General features: G+C 46.5%; 1 protein-coding gene across 3 annotated transcripts; it reads left to right on the forward strand.

Moving 5' to 3' along the window:
* Positions 1–159: 159 nt before the first annotated feature.
* Positions 160–23,768, forward strand: LOC1269241 (excitatory amino acid transporter 3). 3 transcript variants are annotated; one of them, XM_061659128.1, is made up of 10 exons: positions 160–810; positions 19,358–19,642; positions 19,740–19,997; positions 20,076–20,118; positions 20,201–20,240; positions 20,925–21,239; positions 21,322–21,616; positions 21,703–21,837; positions 21,913–22,015; positions 22,101–23,768. In XM_061659128.1, exons 2-10 carry the CDS (start codon positions 19,443–19,445, stop codon positions 22,155–22,157), a joined length of 1,446 nt encoding a protein of 481 aa, XP_061515112.1. In that variant the 5' UTR covers positions 160–810; positions 19,358–19,442; the 3' UTR covers positions 22,158–23,768. The 3 variants fall into 3 exon arrangements, with proteins under 3 accessions (XP_061515112.1, XP_061515110.1, XP_061515111.1); XM_061659126.1 differs by having other exon boundaries at positions 311–705; XM_061659127.1 differs by lacking the exon at positions 160–810 and adding an exon at positions 8,307–8,459.
* Positions 23,769–24,083: the final 315 nt, after the last annotated feature.

A 24,083-nucleotide genomic window follows, 5' to 3' on the forward strand; every position in this document is an offset into this window, starting at 1 on the left:
ATGCTTTCTCTCGCTCTCCTCGCAATGCTATGCTCTCGCGTTACTTTATCTCTCTCTCTCCCTCTCACTCCCTTGGGTGAGATTGTTCTCGGTTCTCTCTCGCACGCACACGACGGAACACGCGCCGCTTGCCAGGGGGATGATGAGGATGGAACCTAAAAGGGAAGTAACGCAAGCATGCGCGCGCGCGCGCCCCTGTGGTCCGGGTGGACAGGGGGTAGCACAGAGTGCTGCCAGGGATGGTAACGCTTGTGTGACGAAAAGAGCGCACAACCGAAAGGGAAAAAAGACCCTCTCACAGACGCACACACTCACTCTTCGCGCGCTGCGTTACGTTTTGCACGCTGCCTGCCTGGTGGTGGTGCTGTGCGGCGGACGGGATTTACACTCTCCGAACCGTGTAGCAGCGATCCGGTCCGCCGGCGTTACAGTTCGGTTTCATCTCTCGGCGCGCGAACGTTGCATCCGCACCCCGGTGCCGGCTTTGTTTGTTAGACAACATCATACAACCCCGACGAACCTTGGTCTGCTGGGTTTGCGCCCACTTTGCGCCCGCCGTTTTGGGTACCGGATTTGGGTACAACCCCGGTGTAGGCGACCTGTGTGCTTGACCCGTGAAGGGGGCAGTGTGTGTGTGTGTTTTGCACCGGTGGTACAACTGCTGTGTTATCAACGCGTGATACGAGGCAACAGAACGTGCTTTAGGTGTGTAGAAGACCGTGTGCTGCAACCGTCCGCTGTATACTACCGATCGGCTACCGATCGTCTCACCGGCCGAGTTGATCGCGCTTGAGTGTTCGCAGGCAAGAGGTGCGTTCTGTGTGCGTGTGTGTGTGTGTGTGTGTTGTGCGTGCTGGTTTTAGCATATCTTGTTAGTATTAGGCTTTCACTGTGGTTGGGATTTGGGAGATCCTTGCAATTTTGCTTGTCGTAGTCGCGTCGTGATCATCAAGCAAAGAGTGATCAGGGAGTTGTGTACTGCTGTATGGTGTCCTCGGCGTGTGTGTGTATCTGTTAAGCCGGCTTTACAGTGTAACTAGAGCGTGCAAGTACTCTTTGAGTGGAAGTGGTGTGCCTACCCACTAACCAACCAACAGCAGACGAACGAAAACAAAACACTAAACCAGATACACACCAGATACACATCGAATAGATCGATCGTTTTAGTGCGTGCGCTCAGCATTCCCGAACAGTGTGTGTGGTCACACCGTGTAGAGAAAAAGTGTCATCAGTGGTTCAAACCTCTGTCGCGCGAGAATTGTTACAGAATTGTTTTTCTTTTTTTTTTCGTGGACCCCCCAAAAATAGAACCACGGAGCTGGTGTAACCCGCTGGTGTCATCTAACCAAAGGAAACCGTTCCGTCTTCTCCTTCTGCTAGTCGGAAATCAGTCTCAGTCTAAAGGGGAAGGCGACACGGGTGTTTTCGGCCAGCTGTTGAAATAATAATAAAATGAGACATTGCTTCAAAGTGGCACCACAACACTGAGAAAGAGAGAGAACGAGGGCGACGGCGCAAAACGTTTGCTAGACGATCGGAAGAGGCGGGCTAGGTTGTGTGTGTATGTTGGTGACTTTTTTTAGCGACCCGGCAATAAAAACATGCTTTTTTGCAAGTTCAAGACCACAAGTTGAGGAGATCTAGTATAGGAGAAAACGTTTAATACTTCGTGGGGGATGATCATGATGTTAACTAACAAAAAAAAAAAAAAAAAAGAAAACGAACTAAGTATACTAGAAACTGCAACACTGGGACGATCATTTGCATTGCAGTTTGCCCAGTGGCTCCTCGAATGGGTGACTCCATACACTTTAGTTGGAATAAATTAACTGCTGCACATGGTGTACGCGATCGCGATCGCTGTAGAACGTCCAACGTGTGACGATCGGTGATCGTACACACATATTTGCTTTAACCGAATGGGAACGACGCGAACGGAATACTGATGATTCTTGAGGCTTCTGCCAGTTCTTTTTTGTGCGGGATTTATGCTTTCATGAAGAGAGTACCCCGCTGCTTCTTCACACACGCATGAAGAATTTTGCTTCCAACCGTTTACCCTCCTCTCTTTCTCTCTCTCTCTCTGTTGCAATGGTTGCATTCATTCAGAATTTGCCGTCTGGCATACACACATATATGAACGTTCATTTCTATGAACGCACACGCAAAGGGTAGTTCTCGGTCTTCCCTCCGGGGGTTGGAAGATTCTGGAACAACGCCTCTTGCCTCGAGTGTGTCTTGGGTGACCGAAGACGTCGCGGGCGGGATCTCTCTCGCGTGCGACAAATGCAGTTTGCGGCGGTAGGGGTACTACCGTACGCGCAAAGGGGGTTGGTTGTTTGTTGTATCGTAATGTTTGAGTTGGCCGCAAGGGTTCGGTTTCCCTTATCAGCAGGGTGTGTGCTCGGGGTGTGTGTGTGTGTGATAATGAAGCACTGTACAAGCTCATTACTACTGCCTTAGAAGTAGAAAGTTTAGGTTGGGCCACCGAGACGATAAGCAATATCGAGCTGTGAGTTCGGATCGATGATTGATTTTTTGGAGATTTAGATAAAATTGGGGTTTTGCTGATATATTTCGGTAATGGATAGAGAGCTCAGTGTTTCATATTGTAAGATTCTCTTGAGTGGATGACAGACAGGTTTGTAAGAATCGGTTAGCAGCAAGAGAACCTAATTTGCATACTATATCCCAATAGAACCGGTAATATCCGGCTCGGATCTTTGGGTTGATCTTCAACTTCTAATTCTTGCCTCATTTCAAACTCCCAAAAAAACCGGTCCCACAAACAGATCAAATCTTCATTTAAACGCATCTTCCGTCGCCTCATCGTTAGCGATCTTCCATCGCAGAAATATGCTATCCACCTCCCACCCATCACTACTAGGGGTTGACGATCTACACAGTCTGGTGACTTGGCGTTTGTGTCACGGTTCCGTCCACACGTTCCGTTACAGCTACGCGCACGGCTTTTACTTTCGGGAGCCGGCAAGTGTGGGTGAAATTCTACCATGCAACACGTAAACCGCAAAAGGGTAAACATTTGACTTCCCGTGGTGTGTCGCCGGTACGGCAAGTGCTTCAAGTGCTGTTGATAGTGTGCCGGCACGTCGCGGCGGTACTTGAGGCACTGTCCCGACCCCTTTAGAAGGTAGTCTGTGGCACTCTTCACTTTCACCCCACTGGAACGTACAAAGTTGCGTAACGAATTGAGGTCATAAGAGGCCTGTTAGTTAGTAAGGGGTTTTTTGATGTGATCTTCAAGCGTGATCGCGTATGGCACACTATTTGATCATCTTCTAGAGCAGCGCGTGTGAATCGCAGACGATCGTAAAGATGTTTCTAACGGTCAAAGCAAAGAGGGTTCTCGGGAGAAATTCCTCACAGCATAGGACCAACATCTTCTCTAAGTGTTCTCCCGCAACAAGCCCGCAGTATTCTTCGTGCGGTTGGGACCGTTGTCATTGTGTGGCAGACAAAAATAGAGTTGTGCCGAAAATTGTCTACCACGCCACGCAGATCCGGCTGGCTGGTCGCCGGTTAAAACTGCCGGGAAGGCATAAATCATGCCGAAATGGTTTCGATGGAGGGGGAAATGGGGAGATCTTGCCAGTGGGGCGTGCATGTGTCGTGACCCTGTTCTGTTGAACTCTTTGCACCGTACGAATACTGTGATCTTCATTGTAGATCTTAAGTTGCTTACTGTGGTCTGCATCTTGTAAGAGTTTGATGTTTGAGTTTGATGGTGCCAATGTCCATTGGCAATTCATAAACGGAGTGATATAGAGACGCGTATACTGTGACCTAGATCTTTGAAACAGAACACCATATTCTCTTCCCAAAGATGAAGATGATGTAACTCTGCATCAGAGAGAGAGCAAGGTTCAAGATCATCCGCAACTCCAGAACCTTCAAAGTTTGGAGTTAAAGGCAATCTGGTTTCTACCACGCTTTCAGGGCCATCCCTTCCGCCCAAGCACTATCGCCATGTCACGATGTGGCGTAGGTCAGGTTGAGTGAAACCAGTGTTTGTGCAAATGAACCGCACGGGTTTCCGGTCGAAACTACTACCACCTTCCCAAACCTCGTGCCAGGTCGGGTTTCCACTCCCTTGCCAAGCGCTAAGCGTGTCCCCTTTTCCCCATATTCCCCTGTCCCTAGCACAGCGTGTGGGTGGCAGAGCCAGTAAGGCCTAAAGTGGTAAGCGAGATCTCGTCGCCAGCACAACGGTCGGTGATTAATGAGGCGGCTTCTCGATATCGTATTGCATCGTATTGGCTGCTGCACCAAACGGCTGCACCAACCGTTGCGTTGGTGTTTGGCACCAGCAACAGTTCCATTTATGATGGGTGCGATACGCGATATACCGCGCCAACGGGGCATTGGGGTTGGTGGGTGTCGTGGCAAACGGTTGCATGCGATCATGATATCCCACCGCATTAACATTGCGACCGGAACAATGCAAATGTTGTTATTATTTCTAAACAAAATACAAAAGTACCCTCCCTACACGTGCGCGGGCCACTGCGAGATGTGCGTCGGGGGAGGCCACCACTATGCAAATGTGGGCCACCCACACCTCCCCTACCAAGGGGGAGGTTCGGGTTCAGAGGAAGCGAGGTTGAGCGGTTGCTAATGGGAATAGATTTTAAAGCAACCCGGCCGAGTAATGCGCTGAAAAACGAACGTATTACTGTGACCGTTTGCAACACTTTAATGCTCTTGTTCAAGTTTGTTCTTGTACTTTCAATGAATGGCGGGTTTACGGTTGACGATGATGAAAACAAGCGATGAGTGATGATCGTGTTCGTTGAACGAATACCAAAAGCGCTCGATGAAAGTTAAAATGAGCAAAAAGCGTAATGAAATTTTCGTCAATTTTGAACATGACACGAACGTAATAAAACTGTGAAACGATCATGTGCCAATGGTCGTACGTTGGCGGTTGGCAACATTCGAGTGCTTTGAGATTTACAAATAGTTTGCTTTGGCTTGCTGAAATAGTCACATTGTACTTAGATAGCTCTGTGTCTATGCAAAGAATATGTTTATTTAATTTTAAACAAAACTAGCAGATGGCGTAGTAAACGATATTACGGTAAATTGGATTTTCCGGAAAAAATGGATTTCAAATATTCGATCATAATTAGATCTCGTTAAAGCTTAAGGGTTGTTTGTCGTAAAATATGAATACTTAGCTTTAAAATAACGAGACATGTTATCTATCAATGGGTCCCCCGTCATGGGTTCAAGCCCCGAATGAATCGTGCCCCCATACGTAGGACTGACTATCTTGCTATCGTAATAAATAAGTCATTGAAAGCCAAACTCACTAGTGGTACAGGCAAGCCTTGACCAACAACGGTTGTTGTGCCAAAAAAGAAGAAATTATCTATCAATCCATGGAAAATAACAGATCCATTGCACACAAACACCAATATGCTTCCGCGAAAATAAATATAAATGCAAATGTTGGAATAAACAACAAATTTCTAATAGATACAACAACAACAAATAAGTTTATCTCAAAAAGAATGGCACGAATGATGAAAAACTTGACAAAACTATCAAATTCCCCTGAAAAATGGCAACTGCGCGCAAAGCAATAACATCTTCATGGCTCGCACCCCCCCCCCCCCCCCCCCCCCCCCAAAAACGCTTGCCCTGTTTTAAATGGAACAATGGATGGATGTTTTTCGTGGAACTGTGATGAAGTTTTTCACTCCGCTCCAGTTTTTGTGTTTTGCCCTGGGGGAAGCTCGATTCAACGAACCGTTAATGTTGCCGATGGGCATGCAAATTTTTCGGCTCTCGTGCAATACTCAAGCCTCAAGCCTAGGTTCGGGTGGAAAGGTTAGAAAGTTTCCTTTTTTTTTTGTTCGCTATCTCTCCCGTTCAGGTTGACCTATATATTTTGCTGGTAAGTAATGGTCCACCCCATTCGATGCGTTATAGTTTGCTCATCTTTTCTTCTTTCCACTATAACTTCCATGCCAGGTCAAGTGGCCATCCCTTTGCAGGTGGTTTAAAGTCATTGTATTACGTTGATAATGAGTGCGAACAGCTCCGTAAAAAGCTGTAAAAACGTACTGACAAAACTCTACTGTCATGGGAACTATATAGTTTCAGGAGCTCTGACGTGCAAATTGCATACTTTTGGGCGGATTTTGAGAGACATTCAACAAGTCTCCATGGATCGAGCGCTACTCCTACTTGGATCTAAAATCCTTGGGGATGCCTCAAACGGAAGCCTACGTTACCGGCATAGCAACAAGTTGCGCACTGCGCGCGCGCCTCTCTTTGTCACTCTGTTCCCAATGTTTACTTCGTAATCAATTGTCGATTAGGAACTCACCTGACAGCTTACCACCAAACGTAAAAGATAGGAGCGTGCGGGAGGGACAGAAAAAAGTGCAACCAACGTGTCGGTTAGAAGTTTGATGCAAATTGCGCCTCTCGGTCTGACACCTTGTGGCACAGCGGGGCTCCCGGGCAACATCACCGATTATGCCAAACCCGCCACGTCGTCATCGGCATCATCATGGGAACAATATTGTGCACTTCTTGCTGGTTGTAGTTGCACCGACGTCACGTATGCGTGAATGCAGCTGCATCATGGTATGACGAGATCTCTCTCTCTCTCTCTCCTCTTTGGTGTGGGCCAAACATCAGGACGATTAACACTGGGATAAGCGTATGTATGGGGTGATGTTATCCCGCTGTTAACCGCAGCACTTGAACGATCACAGAGCTCGTAACCTCGAAGAAAAGACGCAACCGACATGCAAAGACGGCACTCGTGAAATGGTGTTAATGAATGTGCACACATTATTATGCACCAGCACGGTGCAGCCCACTTAGGAAAAGGCGTGTTGCCCTCAAGTGGTCGCCCGCCGGAGAAGACGACGAATTACCGGTAGGACAGCCATCTCGGGTGCGGTTTCGGTTGATTTCCCGCCCAATGTCTGTTTAGGGCTGGTTGGCCCAATTTTGCCACACGCTCGCTCTTGCAGCATCGATTGGAAATGAGGTTTTATTTATAACGCCCGAGGGCGTCATCCGTTCCTTGCACTCTCCCTGTCTGTGTGTGTGTTTTTGCTGACGACGAGCGAGGACGATGGGCAAATTAAAATGTGTTTAACCACAGGAGATGAGCTCGACCGGGCCTGGGCTTAAGAAGTTGCATCGCACCGGTGTGCTATAAATAGGAATGCAATTTTATGGAAAGACTAGTAGTAAGTAATGAAACAAGGCTCACAGAAGAGGGTAAAACCCCCCCTACACGCTCCTGGGTACGTAATTATGAGCAGCATCGTGTGTGAACGGGTGCCAAAAACGTGATTTGACGTAAATTTAATAGCAAAAAGGTGATAAACGCGTATGTCTCCACCGTGAATCATGCCCGTAGTGGCCGGGGAAGCTTGTGGTTTTGAGAAGTTCCGGTTGAACATTCGCCAATCAATCGACCGAGAAATGGCTGTATGTATGGTGCAAAAAATACGACCTGCTTGACCAACATTCCATCAGGTTCGCTTGATCGTGCCAAATGCTCGTCTTAAATGTATTTCCATCTTCCATTTCATACCCCAGAGGCATTAGCTGCGATTGAATCAGAGGGGACATGCGTTTATTGGACAGTAGCGCGCTCCGTTAAACGATCGTTTTATTGATCGTAAACTTGGGCGATTTTTTTTGCGCTACCACCACTTCCCGCTTTTATCGAAACGCATAAAACACGCACCCTAAACGCTCAATTATTCATTCATAAAAACAACAGCGATCGAAACCGGGTGGGAGCCACGAGAGACCGTAAACCGACGGAACGGAGCTAACTCCAAATGCGCTAAATCAATCATGATCGCACACGCACAAAAAAAAACCTGCCACCACTCTGTTTGGAAGAGTTTATCATGGTGCAAAAAATTGCACCATTTGCGAACATGCTTCTTCTTCTTCCTCTTAAAGCAAGTGGTTCGCGGTCCCGGGCGCTACACATCATCCATCGCGCGCAGTTGATCTCGCTGCAAATGGAATGGAGAGGTGGAATCGGTGTCACAGCCGCCTAACCCGGCACACACACACACCCTAGACCCTCTCGCTGCTGATGTTTGTATTTTTAGAGGCGAGCAATGTTCGTCATCACTTGGTTGGCGGTGTTGGCGGTAGATTGTTGTTTCGATAAGCAAACTAATATTGCTTACTTTGTACAATCGAGAATCGCATTAAAAGCGTCGCGAGATTTTATGCAATAAAAGCATACCAATAAAAAAAAACCACGGCAAATGAAAGTGTTGAATTCAGACAGCTGTCTCAGATGGGCGACAGCTTTTATTTAGAAATTAGCTTGCCTGGAATCTGCCGACTGTAAACATCGGGCAGGATTTTAATGATTTATTCGAGTTTACTATTTCCGTAAGCAATCTTGCAGCACGATCAGCACCATCAGCTATTCAATAGAGGTTAGTTTTGGATAAACTGAACAAGTGATTTTATGTATACAGTCTTTGCCCGAGTAACGCGAATTTTTCATTTTAAAAGTTAGCATGTCAAATCAGTACAATTTTCTCCAACAATTGTGAAATGCAAAATAAATTGAATTACAGGCGTCCCCTGAGTTACAATCCCTTTGAGTTATGACGATTTGCAGATACGACGATTTGATTTTGACGGTTTAAAGTTGTCATTGAAATTCCACAACTATCCGATCTTGAATATCTATATCGTGTGCACAGCTTTTGGAGCAAAATTAATACATTATCGAACATTGTTTTAAATAAAATTCACGATATCATTAATTTTGACTCTCCAACTTCGGTTATTAACGTTATATTCACAAATATTCGACATACGACTATTTCGACTTACGCCTTGCTTTGGAACATTTTTTTAGTCCCGAATATAGTCGTATCTCGGGGGACACATGTACCGTTCAATGTTTGAAATCGCTTAAAAGAAAAAAAAATAATCTAAAGATTAGATTTATATTAAATATGTAATTTAGTGCATAAAAGCACTAGATTAAATTACAAAATAACCATTCATGAACATTATTTTGGCTTAAAACACGTGATATTCGACTTACGCGAATGTCTCCGGGATGCATTATTCGCGTAACTCGGGGAAAGACTGTATAACTTAAATAGAAATACATATACATAAGTACAATACTACCTCTGATATGTGATCTATGAAGGATTCACTGAATTGATCTTGATGATCATCTCTAGAATGATATATCTAGCACATTTTGATCAAAAGCATACTGTATCTTTTCGGTGATTATTTAGCTGGAATAGGTTGAATATGTCATATTAATGATACCGGACAACTCTTGAGCTTGAAATATCGCTTTAATGAACTGTTAATTTACTACCAATGTATACCAAGCAGTCAGAATAATCGAATATTTTATACTATTAAATTCTGAGCTCAATTAAACTATTTATATCAAAATGGTTATATAAAAGTAAACAGCCCCAGTGGGCAATACCGTTGATAAAAGTACGCAACACCACTCGATCGTGTACAACCAAGAACTGCTTTTATAATTTTAAAACACAGCCTTCAGCAAAAAGGGAAATTGTGATCTCATGCGCTCGATTGTGGCGAAACTAACTGCTTTTGCTGCTCTACACCAGCTGTATGTTTGCCTCGTGCGAAAACTTTACACGTTTGCATTTATATTGATGCGGTGGTTGCTTTTAAAGTCCGTGAATAAATAATATCGACACGTTTGCTTTGACTCATGCGTATGTGGAGCGTGATGATCAAAAGTGTTGTTTTTTTTCTTATGGTTTGGGTCTTATTCTTATTAGAAATATTCTATTAAAAAATCTAGCTAGTTTTATGTTGTTTGCTTCAAACGGTGAAAGATACAACAAGTTTAATTAAATAATCCTAGCTTTAGGTTTACAAATGTAATTTTAGGACATTCACCCTCCATGCCACGTGAACAGAGGCGTAGAAGCTCTAATAAAGTATATTTATATAAAACCACCATTGCGACGACGGTCGAATCGGTCGAAAATTCCATTTTTCATCCACATGTTGTACATTGTGTACGAACTGACGCAAACATAATTCCTGCTCGCAATATATAACCCTCCCTCTGCTAGAGAGAGCGAGAGCACCAGCACACACTTCCCCATTCTGTTGACGAATTTGTGCGAAACACTGGTTCAAAATTCAAATCGTATTTTACACGCACGCCAAGCACCACATCTCCATCGTGACCAGGGCATCCTGACAAGCAAAGCATCGGCATGGGGTTGTGCCAAAAGTAACGTGGGATTATTATTTGGCAAACAGATTCACCCACTGCATACTGGTTTGGTGGAGTTGGTTGGTAGCACATCAAACAACGTGCAAACGCGTACCACAAGAAGCGCCACAACAAGCTTGGGTATTGTAATATTGCTTTCGCTTGGAACGGCGAGCGAATTAGTATGCAGATCAAACACCGTACCGTACCACTTTAATTGAATCCAAAGCACCAAAGCACATTCCTAAATGCGACATGGGTTTGTTTGGAGTTGGGGACACCTGATGCATGGCAGACAGCAGCCACCTGTTGCTTCCGGTTGGTTCATTCGGCCGTTCGGCCGTTCAGCTAAAGGAGAAGATCTCTTATCCTCTCGTCGTCGGGGTCGGTTTAATTGTGTCTCGAGCATATCTTATCCTGCCCCTGTACACCTATTAATCGAACGTACAGCGACCCGAGAGAGAGAGAGCGAAACCGGAATAATAAATTCCAACCCAAACTGCCCTCGACGACGAAAGGTATTCAGGTCAACCGTGAAGCAGATTGACAGATTCTACCGAACTCCACTGACGCGTAATCCCGGCGCTAAACGAGACACACACACACACACACTGTTGCTGGCTTTATGCTGGCGTTGGACGTTCGCTGCTGGTCCGCCAATTGGCGAATGGCCGCGGGAAAATGGCCAACAAACCCCCCCTTTTGCCAGCCTCTCTCAACCAGGCCTCCTCTGTTGGGCCATCGGCGAAGGAAGGAAATTAAATGAATCAACAAATCGCGCATCCTTCCCGCGAGCGCATCTCGTTCGTTTCGATCGAAGCAGACGTGAATTGTGCATAAATTGTTTATAATGGGACCTCTAGTCCCGAGCGACGAAGAGGTTCGCTGTCTTGGCTTGAACCTTCGGCTTAAAAACTGATTACAAATAAAAAAGGCCAACTCACTGAAGGATTAAGATGATGATGATGATGATGGTTGCAGTTTCGCGCACAATGCACAATTCTTCGTTTGCTCTGTTGCGTCCTCTTCATTCAGCCTTGGGCCATTGTCAGCATCATCAGCAGTCAGTCAGTCTCTACGCTCTCCCATGGGACGTATTGTGCTAGTATTTACGCGAATAAAGCTTCCAAATTCCATTCCTGAAATCATTTTCCTATTGTTCACTACTGGCGCTCACCAACTTTGGGTATTGGAGAAGCGGGAAAACTTTCAATCCCGAGCGTTAAGCGAGACGATGGCGGTAAAGGATTGGTTGGTTGAGATTTGTTTGTCTTTCTCTTGCCAAACCCCCGGAGAAGCGGAAAACTTTACTTTACGGGTTCCTGGGTCCAGTGTGTACATTGATCAACTCTGCACCCCCCGTGATACTTACACCTGGTTGCTGGCTTTAAACTTTCTGGGCCGGTGAATCCGATCGATCAATAAACAGTTGTTAGCTGTTGGGAGCGCGCGTACTTGGGAGGAAAGAAGTCCTGCCAAAAGCAGTACAGCGTGGCAATATGGCTCTCACTTACTTCCTGCTGCGGGCATTATGCATTATTATTACGACGATGGCGTCTTCTGCCTGCCACCGTTGTTGACAGGCCGGATATAATTCACGGGGTAAGGTAAGGTATGGTAAGGAAAAGGATTTGCCGTTACTTTCTCTTACTTAAATATGGTTTTTTTCTACTCTCTGGGTCTGGGTGCCTGTCTTACTTCCATTTAATCGATCCTTGAACGCAGACATCCTTCGGGCTTTCTTTGACGGGATGTATTAAGCTTATTTCTGTGAAGATAAATAGAGCGAAAGAATCATTAATGATTTCTACACCAGAAGATTAAATTATTTGTCAATGTTTTATAGTCCATTAATTTTCAATAAAATTAATTATCAAAAGGGACAACTATCTCAATGAAAAACTGATAAAATCAATTCATTTTAAAAGTTAAATGGAGGAATTTAATTAAAAGCATCATTATGTCTTCTAATGATACTAGCGGACATCGTCTATGAGCGTTCACTACCGTAAGGATAATTTTTCAAACCTCCATCACGACAATGAACGACCCTCAGGTTGAGTGTAATGGTGGAAAAACAGCGCAATTATTATTTCCAATAAATAACAAATCAATTACAAAGTTGCTCGCCGGCGCACACATTATGCTCGTTCGCATCCTCGTCATGCGCTGAGCGCTATCAGAAGCGGCAATTGCGGCAAACCAAAACGCAGAATGTTAGTTTAATTGCCATCCTGATATGAACCGGTGGGCCTCGTATACATTCAGCTAGCACGTCAGCAGCGAGCTCCGACTTGAATTCCCACTTCCTCGTCGGCTAATTGCCACTGGCAGCTGCTGCTACACTACCTGGAAGTTTAAAATTACTTCCTCCCAGCGGCTACTGGCGCAGCCACCGTGTTTTGTGCGTTTCTCAATAACGTATTGAAAAATAAACGTAAATAAATTTTTACCGCCCGCAAAAACGTTCCCCGCCCGTCTCGGGGTTTTGCAAAATAAAGCAAACGACGTGGGTAGGGAAAGCGGCAAAATCAAATAAACAGCATTATCCATTATTGGCTTTGCTGGCTTCGAGTAGGAGCAAAACAAATCCGCAGTGTCGGTGTTGGTGTACACTGCTCGACTTCACTTCCGGTGGCATCGCACGTTCGATTAATTGGACGACAAAAATCATCACGCCGAGGTACTGGGCGTCTCCATGCGGCGTGTACGGACGGATGCGGACAGGTGCGAAGCTAATTACACGGTTGGACGCATATTAAAATATGATAAATTCCCCATGAAATAAACAGCAAACTAGAGCAAAATAAACTTATTTAAAGTTGTCTAAAACACCTCTAGCCACGAGTTTGCTTAGCTTCTACCGATGTGTGAACTGCAGAAAGTAAGCTGCACGGTTTAATCTATGTGCTCCTCTTTACGCTCAGACGAATATGATTGAGTTAGGTCGGAGTTTATTTTCGTCTTTCACACTGTACCCTTTGCGCCTTGCCAACACGTGCAGGCATGAAATAGAACCGCATCGCGGGCTTGCAGCAACACTCTGCTCCGCTCCGCTGTGCTTCAGGACGTCGGCTTCGCGCGAACGTCAATTTCCATTCCGCTTCCCCATGGCTGTGTGGGTGCGTTTGTACGTACTGCTTCTCGGTATAATTCCTTCGTCCTGTGCGCTCTCCCGCACCCTCTTTGGCAACAGGTTTTGTAAGTGGCAAGAAAATCGCATAACAGCCTGTGCCCGCCAACAAACCACCTGTTGAATGTTGAGTTGATTTCGAAACGAAGGGGTGATGAGTAGTGCTTTGAGACCGAAAATCTGACACCGCAAAGAACAAAAAAAAAGGTCCATATGGTAGAGTATAAACAGGAGAAAAGGGTTAAATAGGCAATGTTGAACATCTTTTACCTTCATTCGTGACTTGTTTCGTGAAAAATAGTAAAAATGGACGATAATAAGCACATTTTGTATGACAGACTGCATACTTTCAGGCGTTTTTATGCGTTGATTCAACTCTATCTTCGCCACCCGCTTGTGTGATTGAATTAGCAGCCGCGCTCTTCTCATGGCTATTAGTTGTGCGATGCATCCAAGTGGGCTTTGAGTTTCCAATTAGCATCGCGGTAGGTGTTAATAGCAGGCCTCCACCATTCGGGTAGGTCAAACACGCACACGCCTAATCATCAGGAGCGGCGGTATGATGTGTTTGACTCGCGTGCGCTAAAACAATCTCGTCTTTAACATTGACCGTGGAGATAGGAACAGGCCTTCGTCGTCGGGGCGGGTGAGCCAACAAAAAAAGCGTGCAAATGAAGGTCAAATTTTGTTATTTGATGGCTGCAGTAGAGGAATATTTTGTCCAGCTATTTGTCGCTTTGATGAGCGTTACGATGGTTACGGAATTGGAAGGATCCAGTGATGCTGCGGAGGGGGGAAAAGAAATGCTCCGAAACCGTTATTTGTTTGACCCAACACACAAGGCAGGTAGAAAATAAAAGGGATCTTGAAATGGTTTTCTCTTCTTCTTATTCCAAATTCCAAATTTTCACTTTTCTTCAGTGTGGTTCTCCGTTGGCCTGATCGGTGTACAAAGCGGCAGAAGTAGAAAAAGGGCTCCTCACTTCACGCAGCAAAATGTCGTCGTCCCAATTCTAATTTCGATCCCTTTTTCTGCCTTTCCAGGGGTTTAATGCGCGTGTTTTTTGGGACCGACAATAGGGATGGTTTTTTGTGCGTGTGTGTGTCTGTGTGTCTGTGCGTCGTTTAAATTTACTTCAATTCATCCCCAAAAAGGCTCCGCTCGTGTTTGTTACCCCTGCTCCCCGTGACTGCTGCAAGTACCTTCTTAGCTTTTGCGCCTCAAGGACGCATCCATTCCATGCACAGCACCACTTCATACCGCCAGCGCAGGATTGTTTCCCTATCCTGTACTGAAGGACGAGGTACAAGTGAAAGTGCTGCTGCTGCTGCTGCTGCTGGTGCTGCTCGTGGTACTTCCAGTTAGCGACCGAAAGGCAAATGGAAGCAATTTCAATTCAATGGAAAGATAAATCGCATTTCCGTCAAAATTCAACCCTCCGGTTGGCGGCTATTCATTGCGCGCCTCAATCCGCGCCTTCACACTGTGTGTTGAGTGTGTTGGAAACAGCACTCGGAGCAAGTGTGCTGAAGAAAACACTGGCAAAAAAATACTTGCCGCTTTATTTACCCAAACCGAACAATTTCTTCAACTCAACGGGGACAAGAAGGTGCAGGAGAGATAGCACGTCGTTCGGGGTCGGGCTCTCGAGAAGTTTATTTACCGCGCAAAATCTGATTCCTCCTGCACGACGTAAATGACGTCGGAACTTGGCACGCCTGGGAAGTGTTGTGGACTCGAACGCAATTGCACACACACACACACACACAGACATACAAGATGAGAAAAAGAAGCTGTAAGATGCTCCAAACGTACCGTCCCTTCGTCTCATCGTCTCGGGAGTGCAATGGGAAAGTGATGACTGGTGGCCGTGTGTAAGCGCCCCATCGTCAGTCAACGGCGCTGTAACGAAGACATTCCCATAGACATGCACAGCAAGAAGAAGAAGGAAAAAAAAACAAGGTGCTACGTAGTGGGTGGGTACGGTAAATCTAATTTTCTCCCAAAAAGATTGCCTCCGTACGCTGCACACCACATCCTGTCCTGCTGTTACCCTGGCCCTGTTCATGGTTCGTGAGCCTGTCCTAACACGCTCCAGCTGCTTGATCCTTGTTTTACTCATTGCTTCACCATTTGACGTGCTCATCAAACAATCTGCCCCCACTGGTTCCATCCCCAGCCGTCCCCTTTCTACCGGCGGGTCGTCCCGTAGTCGAGTTTTTATTTCTAATATTTATGGCACACGGGGTACACCAGGCACCGGGAGCCAGCACGGAGATCATAATTTTAACGATGAAAAGAATTGGGCGGGACAGACTCGGAAGCACCACCACCGCACCACCTCCTATAGCACCAGCGGAGGGACACACTTGAAATGGGATTAATTTTATTTCGTGTTTCTTCACCACCGCGTGTTGAGTGAGGTTGTGATTTCTTCCCGAACTTAATCTTGATAGCTCCGAACCGTTGTCATGGAGATGCTGGGAAAGTGTGCTCACTCTCACTGGAAGAAGAGTGGACGGACCTGGGGAGTGGCATAATCAACGGTTTGGATAACTTCGGCTCGGAAGCTCTGCAGTGCGGTACTGGGGCAAGATTATTATTTAGCCGTCCCGTTGCCCGTCCGCCCAGCGTGTCGTCTTTCCAGCGCAACAAACCTTGTCCAGCATTGGGTGACCGATCGGGCCAACACCATCATCCCCGTGTGCAAAGGACAAAAAGAGCGCTTTCAAAAGTAGATCCCTCTGCTAGCGCACCCGGACCGGCGAACGACGAATCTGTCAGGATTTGTACTTCGGGGCCGTCCCTGGTTTCTGAGTATTTTGCACACCGCAAAACATCGCAACAATATACAGCAGTTGCTGACAAAAGGCTAAAAAAACTGGACAGCGTTTGAACGTCCTCTGTGACGGGAGTAGTACACAAGCGGATTAGCTAGTGTGCGGTCCCCAGGCAGGGAGAGCACCCTATCCATAACGTCCTTATTGTCCTTTGATGGTATACATATCTCCATCGTAGGGTTGCTTTGAACCACGCGAAGCTGAATCCAGGAATATCGTGTCCATCGACCTGCGACACCATCAACCATCACAAAGCACTGTGCCACTGTGTATCATTATTATGTGCAGCATTGCTCAGGACTCGGCACATTGACGGGACCTTTGATTTTAGTGATTTCACCGTGTGGAGGAGCCTCTCGATTCTGTGGAAATTCGCTTCAACTCGCTGCACATGTTTGCAGGCATGTTTTGCGTCAGCACCGGGACCTAAAGTACAGGGAACAACAAGTCCTATAGCACACCAACACCATATGGAAAAAGTATGGGACGAAGAACCAGCATTAGTGGGTGTGGGTTAGTAGAATGGCAACTTTTCAAGTAGTCACATTATTTGGTCCCGGGGTTTGGGGTTATGTGTGTTGTGTGGAGTAGTAGACTTTAAAGTACCGCAAACTGCTGGAGTATGAAGCATGTGGCTTGTTGGTTCCCTTAGTTGTGCTCTTGTTGCGTTTGCTCGGCAGTTTTCAGTTTTCCAGACAAGCACACACCAACACACCGAGTTACAGTGCCAGTGAAGTGTCCTGTTTGCCACTACTAAGAAGCGGAAAAGTGTCCTTTAAATCATGCCCCCGTCCTCCATGAGCGCTGCTGACGAGAGCTGGCGAGGTGGCCCTTGCAATGATGTCAAGTGCGCATTAAACTACCAATGGCTTCCTTTTCAGTTTTCTTCCCCAACAAGGGGCCAGGGATTGCCGTCGGGGGAAACAAGGTTAAGCAAAACATGCCTTACGTTCAAACAAGCCGCGGCGATACGACAACTTGTGGGGAGTTGAGCCTGGAACTCGTTCGTATGTACATTTTTCAAAACACTGCTCAGTGCTCATTTGACTTCGATCCGACTGTTGATAAACGGCGGCTGCGATAGAGCTCCACAAAACCACGGCGGAGGACGATGAGATCATTTCGCGCCTCTTTTCTGCTGTTGGTTGTACGTTTACAGCTGTTTGTTTGTGTCGATTTGCAGCGCTGCTGCTGCTGCTTCTCCGTCGCTCTTCTCTTCGCATTGCCATTTGCATTCGCCCGGTTTGACCGTTGCAGTCGTACTTTGGAGCACAGTTCTCGCCGGTGTTGGACCCAACGTCCACTCGCTTATAGATTGTGGTCGGTGGTCCCATCTCCCATCCCATCATCCGTGTCCGTCATCAGAAAGAGTGAGAAAGAGTGGCTAAAGTATGGCCGATAATTGATAGAATCAACTCGCTGACAACACTTAACACATCCCGATGAATGATTTGTATGGATGTTTACTGTTCTATGGGTCGTCGCCGAGTGGTGCGCATTCTTTGCGTCTGTTGAAACCATTAGCAATTATAGTAGGAGAATGATAAGTACAGTGGAACGGGGGTAGTAGGCAATTATTTGGCGGCGGTCAAGTTCGGGCTATCTCCCGGGTGTCCCGCGTGTTTGCCAGGTCACGGGCAGAACGGACTGGACCTTCGAGACGGGCCAGAGCTAAGCGAACTGCTTCCAGCCACTGGTTGAGTGATTGCTGCCACCCTTATCGATCGCAATGCAATAAAACAAGAGCAACGAAAAAAAGTGATTTAATCTTCAATTGGATTGCATGCTTTCGTTAGCGCCAAGCCAGAGGGAGTGGCAGTACGACCAGAAGAATTGAGAAAAAATAGTGTATCTTCAATAGACTGATAGCGGTCGTGCATGGATGGCACACGGTGGACAATCTCACTCTGCTGATAAGCTTAGTGGTGAAGGTGTTTAGAGACTGATTCCAATAATAGCATCGACGCTACAGTTGCATTGTTGATGTGCAATCTGCAGCTGTCAGTGATTATACTCGTTAAGATATTGGTAACATCACTAAAATCTTGCGCGTAATTTCATTTCGCTTATCAGAACTCATAAAAAAACGATAGCATATCTTACAATTAGTACCTCCCTTTGGACATCAGTCCAATGATGATGGTCACTTGTGATTGCCCCGAAACTCCCATCACACACACACACAGACTAATCGTTGGATTGTAATTTATTTCACTCGCCACAGCTGATGGAACTCCGGAATGAACCAGATTGAAGATTGAAAGCAGCAGAATGTGTGCTAACGAACCAGCGTCCTGGTTTGGTTACAGCAAACTCCGCTTCGTGCACCAATTGGGCAGCTACATATTTCAATTAAGAGCTTTCTATAGCATCGCTCAATTTAAAATATTCATTCAGTGACAAAAAATGAAAGTAAATCTTTCGTACATATTCATTCCAACGATTGATGTGTGTCATCATCGTTTCCAACAGGGCTATTTAAAACTTTCAAAACTTTGAATAACTTCCAACCAAAACAGGGGATTATTTCAATGAAAAAGTTGTAATTGAAATAGCTTTCCTCCCTTCCAAAAGGGACACCACCTTCTTTTCAAGCGAGCAATCACAATAATGGAGGTTGTTTGTTGCGTATTACACCAGCCTTGAACTCCCTCCCATAGCGAAGGTCTATTCAGGCTACGTTTTTGGAGTTCACCCGCACCGCAGCCGTGCTTGTCGCTCGCCCAAATACACTCATTAAATAGGAATATTCCACCCCAGGAGCATCATCGAGAAGACACCAGTGTAATGATAATAGCAACATTTGCTTAACTTTTTATCGCATCCTCTCCTGCGCAGCCCCTCAAACCTGTTGGACGCAATTAATCTTACTGCTGTTTGAGGCGCACTACTACCCGGCGTAGAAGCTTATCGTTGTTTTGCTAGATATTCCACTGATTTGCCATAACAATACGGCTTTCAGCAGTAGACAACAGAGCACGAAATCCAGTAGCAAAAAGGTGGAAAGACATCTTAAGGCCCAGAAGATACGAAGAAGCTTGTTGTCATCATACAATTTAATCTTGCTCCAAGATGCCACTGATACTGATACTGCGCCCGTTTGCCATCCTTTTTCTTCGCAGATTTCCCTCAAACACCGAACTCTCCAGAAGGGGTGCGTTTTAGCCAGAACCCGGAACTCGGACCTTACGCATTGAGCCTAAAAACATGTCGAACTCATACGCGACTGCCGGTGCACGGCCAACGTCACGATGGAAGCAGTTCATAAAGTCGAACCTGCTCACCTTTCTGACCGTGCTGGGCGTGTTCGGCGGCACTGCCCTCGGACTGACGCTCAAGAACTCGGCCGAACCGTGGACGCAGCGTGAGGTGATGTACATCCAGTATCCGGGCGATCTGTTCCTACGGTAAGGTATCTGTTTCCGTATCCTGGCGACCCGGCCGGTCGGGCTATACTAATGGTCTCTCTTCATCTGTCTTTCGCTCCGCTGCTCTGCCCTCAAGGATGCTCAAGTGTCTGATCGTGCCGCTGCTCGTCTCGTCGATCACCAGTGCGATCGGTTCGCTGGATTTGAGCATGTCGAAGAAGATCGCTTTCCGGGCGATCATCTACTACTTCACCACCACGGTCTGTGCCGTCATCTTGGGCATCATACTGGTCAGCACGATCCGGCCGGGTGCGGGCCGTGAGGTGAGCAACCTCGGTGGCAAGGCAACGACGCGGCAGGTCCTGACCGCCGACACGCTGCTCGATCTCGTCAGGTACGTCTCCGAAGGGGGCATTGCCGCTCCGAAGTGTTTGGGCCAATTGATCAAATGTATCTTCTCTTCTTTTTGCAGAAATCTATTCCCACCGAACATCATCCAGGCTACAATGTTCCAGGTACAAGACTGTGTGGCATTGTACACATTTGAGCTTATGAGTTAATAACGATAGTACCGCATTCTCTCTATTACATCCACAGTTCCGAACCATTCTTGTCCCTCCAGCCAATGCCACCGGTGGTAAGTAGTACGATCTGGGCAAGGGGACGATCTTTCATACTTACAAGCGCACATTGGAATTGATCGGAGGGGGCAGAATTTCGCACCGGAAATTGCACGCTGTGAGCCGCAATTTTGTGCTTTGTTGGCGCACAGACTTGTAGCGGGGTTGTGTACATCCAACATCAAACAAATAGTAATGTAACGCCCTGAAGCAATGGCAACGACAGGAAACTCTCACGAACCCCAAATCCAAAACGGTTGTGCTTCTAATCACCACCACCCCCCAGTGTACTGTCGGTTAGAGTTTGGTCTCCTACTCCTGTCCACCCTATCCCATCTGTCCAACAACTGGTGGAATAAATTGCGGAAACGATCACTTGTCACCGTCATATCAATTTTAACCGGGGCGGTAATACATATACCCCAGTGACAAGGCTTGTGTGTGTGTGTGTGTGTGTGGATGTCACTGACGGTGGTCACTGCTGCTGCTGCAGAAAAATACGCAGAACCATTTATCCCATCAATTGACGGGGTGACCTTCTGGGAGGAAATCCCCCACAAATGCGCTTGCTAATGCTAATTGCTGGCAGTATGAGGGATGCAAAAGAAGGAAGAGTTGCCTCTGCACATGTGTGACTTTGGGCGTGATATTAATAAGAATCTCGTTTCATGTTGCGCTTTTTTCCCTCCTCCCGCTCGCAGTTCCATTGACCCAGTACAAGATCACGTCCGAGTTTACCGAGGGTACGAATGTGCTCGGTCTCGTCATGTTTAGCGTGGTGCTCGGCACCTGCATAGGCAAGATGCGCGAGAAGGGCAAGCCGCTGCTCGGGCTTTTTGAAACGCTCAGCGAAGCGATGATGATCATCACCTCGTGGGTGATCTGGATCTCGCCGATCGGTGTGCTGTTTCTGGTCGCGGCCAAGCTGCTGGAGATGGCGTCCTTCGTTGAGGTGCTGGGACAGCTGGGCTGGTACTTTATGACTGTGATGCTGGGGCTGATGCTGCACGGTTTTGGTACGTATCGTAAGGGGGCTTATAGCTTAGCGCGTAAAAAGGTCCTTCAATGCATCCTTCCTTTGGCCACTCCATCCTGCAGGTACGATTTCGGTCATCTTCTTCCTTACCACGCGCAAGATCGCATTCCCGTACATTGCCAAGATGAGCCAGGTGCTGGCCACTGCCTTCGGTACCGGTTCGAGCTCGGCCACGATGCCCATCACGATCCGCTGCCTGGACAATATGGGCATCGATCCGCGCGTGACGCGGTTCGTCATTCCCGTCGGTGCCACGATCAACATGGACGGTACGGCACTGTACGAAGCCGTCGCCGCCCTGTTCATTGCTCAACTGCGTAACATTCATCTGACCTTTGGTCATATCGTTGCTGTAAGGTACGTTAAGGAGTATCTTCTTGTTTTTTTTTTTACAGTAATTGTCAAAACTTTGATTCATTTGTTGCGTTCAATTCCACTTCTAGTGTGACTGCCACGGCAGCCTCCATCGGTGCGGCTGGTATTCCGCAAGCTGGACTTATCACGATGGTCATGGTGCTGGACACTGTAGGTTTGCCGGCCGAGGATGTTACCATCATTATTGCCGTCGATTGGCTGCTGTAAGGAGAGCACAATGCACAACGCTTTGAAACCTTGTCCGATTGATGATTGATGTGTTTTTTTCCCCCCTCTAGCGATCGATTCCGTACGACTATTAACGTTATGTGTGACGCCCTGGGAACGATTCTGGTCAACTCACTTTCCAAAAAGGATCTTTCCGGTGATGCCAACGGCCATGTAAGTGTCCATCATGTACTGTTTATGGGCCTAAGGTGTACAATAAGCAATGTATCTCTTTCCTTTCTACTTCTTTGTCTATTAGCTGGAACTGGCTGAACCACACGAACTGGTAGAACTCCGACCCGACCAGAAGGAATAAGTGTGTCCACCATCCCGTTTCATCGCGGGTCCCTCACCCTCATCCCCGGAGCATATGGAACAATAGAGTTAACTTCATCGCCACTTTAGAACGCGCACCTTCTTTTTGCGCATTTCGGCGCACGTGCCACACGAGTCGATACGTAAAACTTGTACGTAGTAATTGCACACAGTTTGGACATGTCCTCAATGCAGAAAATACACACACACACACATACACACGATGGTGTAGAAGTCTCTCTGCTGCTACTAGGCGTACGATTGTGCCACGAAGCACGTGTTTCGAAAAAGCGCATAGATGGCGCGTAGAGATTGGAGCGAAAACGTTGGCGCATGCGATGGCAACTAGATTGATGCAATGAAATTTTAATGTTACTTTCTCGCTATTAGAGATATTAACAGTAGCGGATAGAAAACGTCGCCTTGTTTCTTTCTCTCTATCTTTCGTGGGCATTTAAGAGTGGAAAGACGTTTTCCACCTAATGGCACATCGAATGGGGTTCAAACTGTGTACCACACACTGCCCTTCAATTTTCGCTTTCCATCACTTTCTTACCATTTAACAAAAGCCAAAAAGCTCCCTCAAAGTCAGGCGGAAGTGTGTTGGACGTACGTGTGTAGAGAGAGGAGTGTGTACCCCGTGTGCCATGGCAACAATATGACGCGACAATAGCAAAAGTAGGCGAACAAAACCCATTTTTGACCGGTTCGGTTAGGGGCAAAGCATCACTTTCATCTGACCCGATTGTGTTTACCGTGTTTATTAAATTATTAGTGTAAGTCACCACGCGCAAGTAACAAACCAAACACACATAACAGTATATCTATGTAAGAGCAAAACGTGCGGTGCGGTGTGTGTGTGCAAAGCACGATCACTTTGCAGCAAGGCGCGCGCGGCATCATTTAGGGGACAGAACCGCGCACTGTAAAAGCGCAGGACCACTCACCCGCTCAACTGACCAGGATACCGATATACGTGGTACGTGAGGCAATGTGAGGCTTGTGGCTCCACCGCATGCCCCCCCATCACTCTCATCACATCAGCCCATCAGCGGGGAATATCGATGTTTGTATGTAAACATATCAAAATATCGATGTTTAATCACCAAACACTAATAGTACTGATGGCTCCCGGTCGGTCGAATGTTTCCCACCAACCATTACACCTATATGAACTACCGTGAAACGCGATCAACATTCGACAGTACTCGAGAGAAGAAAAAAAAAGAAAAAAAAAACAGAACAAAGCCGATTGTGTGTGTATGTGCCAAAACAAAAAGAAACGGACGTCCTCCTCACAATCTGCTTCCGGTTTAACTCAGCATTGCATTTTTCACGCGCACACACAACACGTGCGTAACACATTTCCTTTTCATGCGCTTTCTTTACCCGCCCTCCCCAACCCGTACACGCACACAAACGCGCCCGCGTTTGGTTGCAGTTATCGAAATGTGTGTGTGTGCGCGCCCGCGCGCTCAGATGTAGATTTTAGTTACGTTTGTTTTCCTTCTGTTTTTTTCTGTTTTTTTTTGTTCCCTTCGGAGTCGAAAGCGAAAGAAGAGTGTTTGTATATTTCAAAATACTTACAAATATATTTTAATGATTCACCTTTTTCCTTTTGTATCATATACTTTCTTCATTTCTTTTTCTGTGTGTTCACGGTATGGTTTCCCTCCTGCCTTTCATTTTGGGTTTTTGTTTTTTGGGCTCAAAATTCAAGGTTTTTTTATTTGTGTTCGTCTTTCCGTTCTGCGGGCTGTTCAGTTCGGCTACTACTGTTCATGGTTACTCTATGATTAAAATATCAAATGCGTCGGCAAGTTCAACAGTGTGGCACGTTCAGTGGCTACTCTGATGCGGTTCATTTCACCGTTGGTGCAGGAGCAGAATTTTGGAAGGAGGGTTGGTGTTCATCAGTAGGTAAAAG

The sequence above is a fragment of the Anopheles gambiae genome, chromosome 3 (genome assembly GCF_943734735.2).
Source record: "Anopheles gambiae chromosome 3, idAnoGambNW_F1_1, whole genome shotgun sequence".
Classification (NCBI taxonomy): Eukaryota; Metazoa; Arthropoda; class Insecta; order Diptera; family Culicidae; genus Anopheles; species Anopheles gambiae.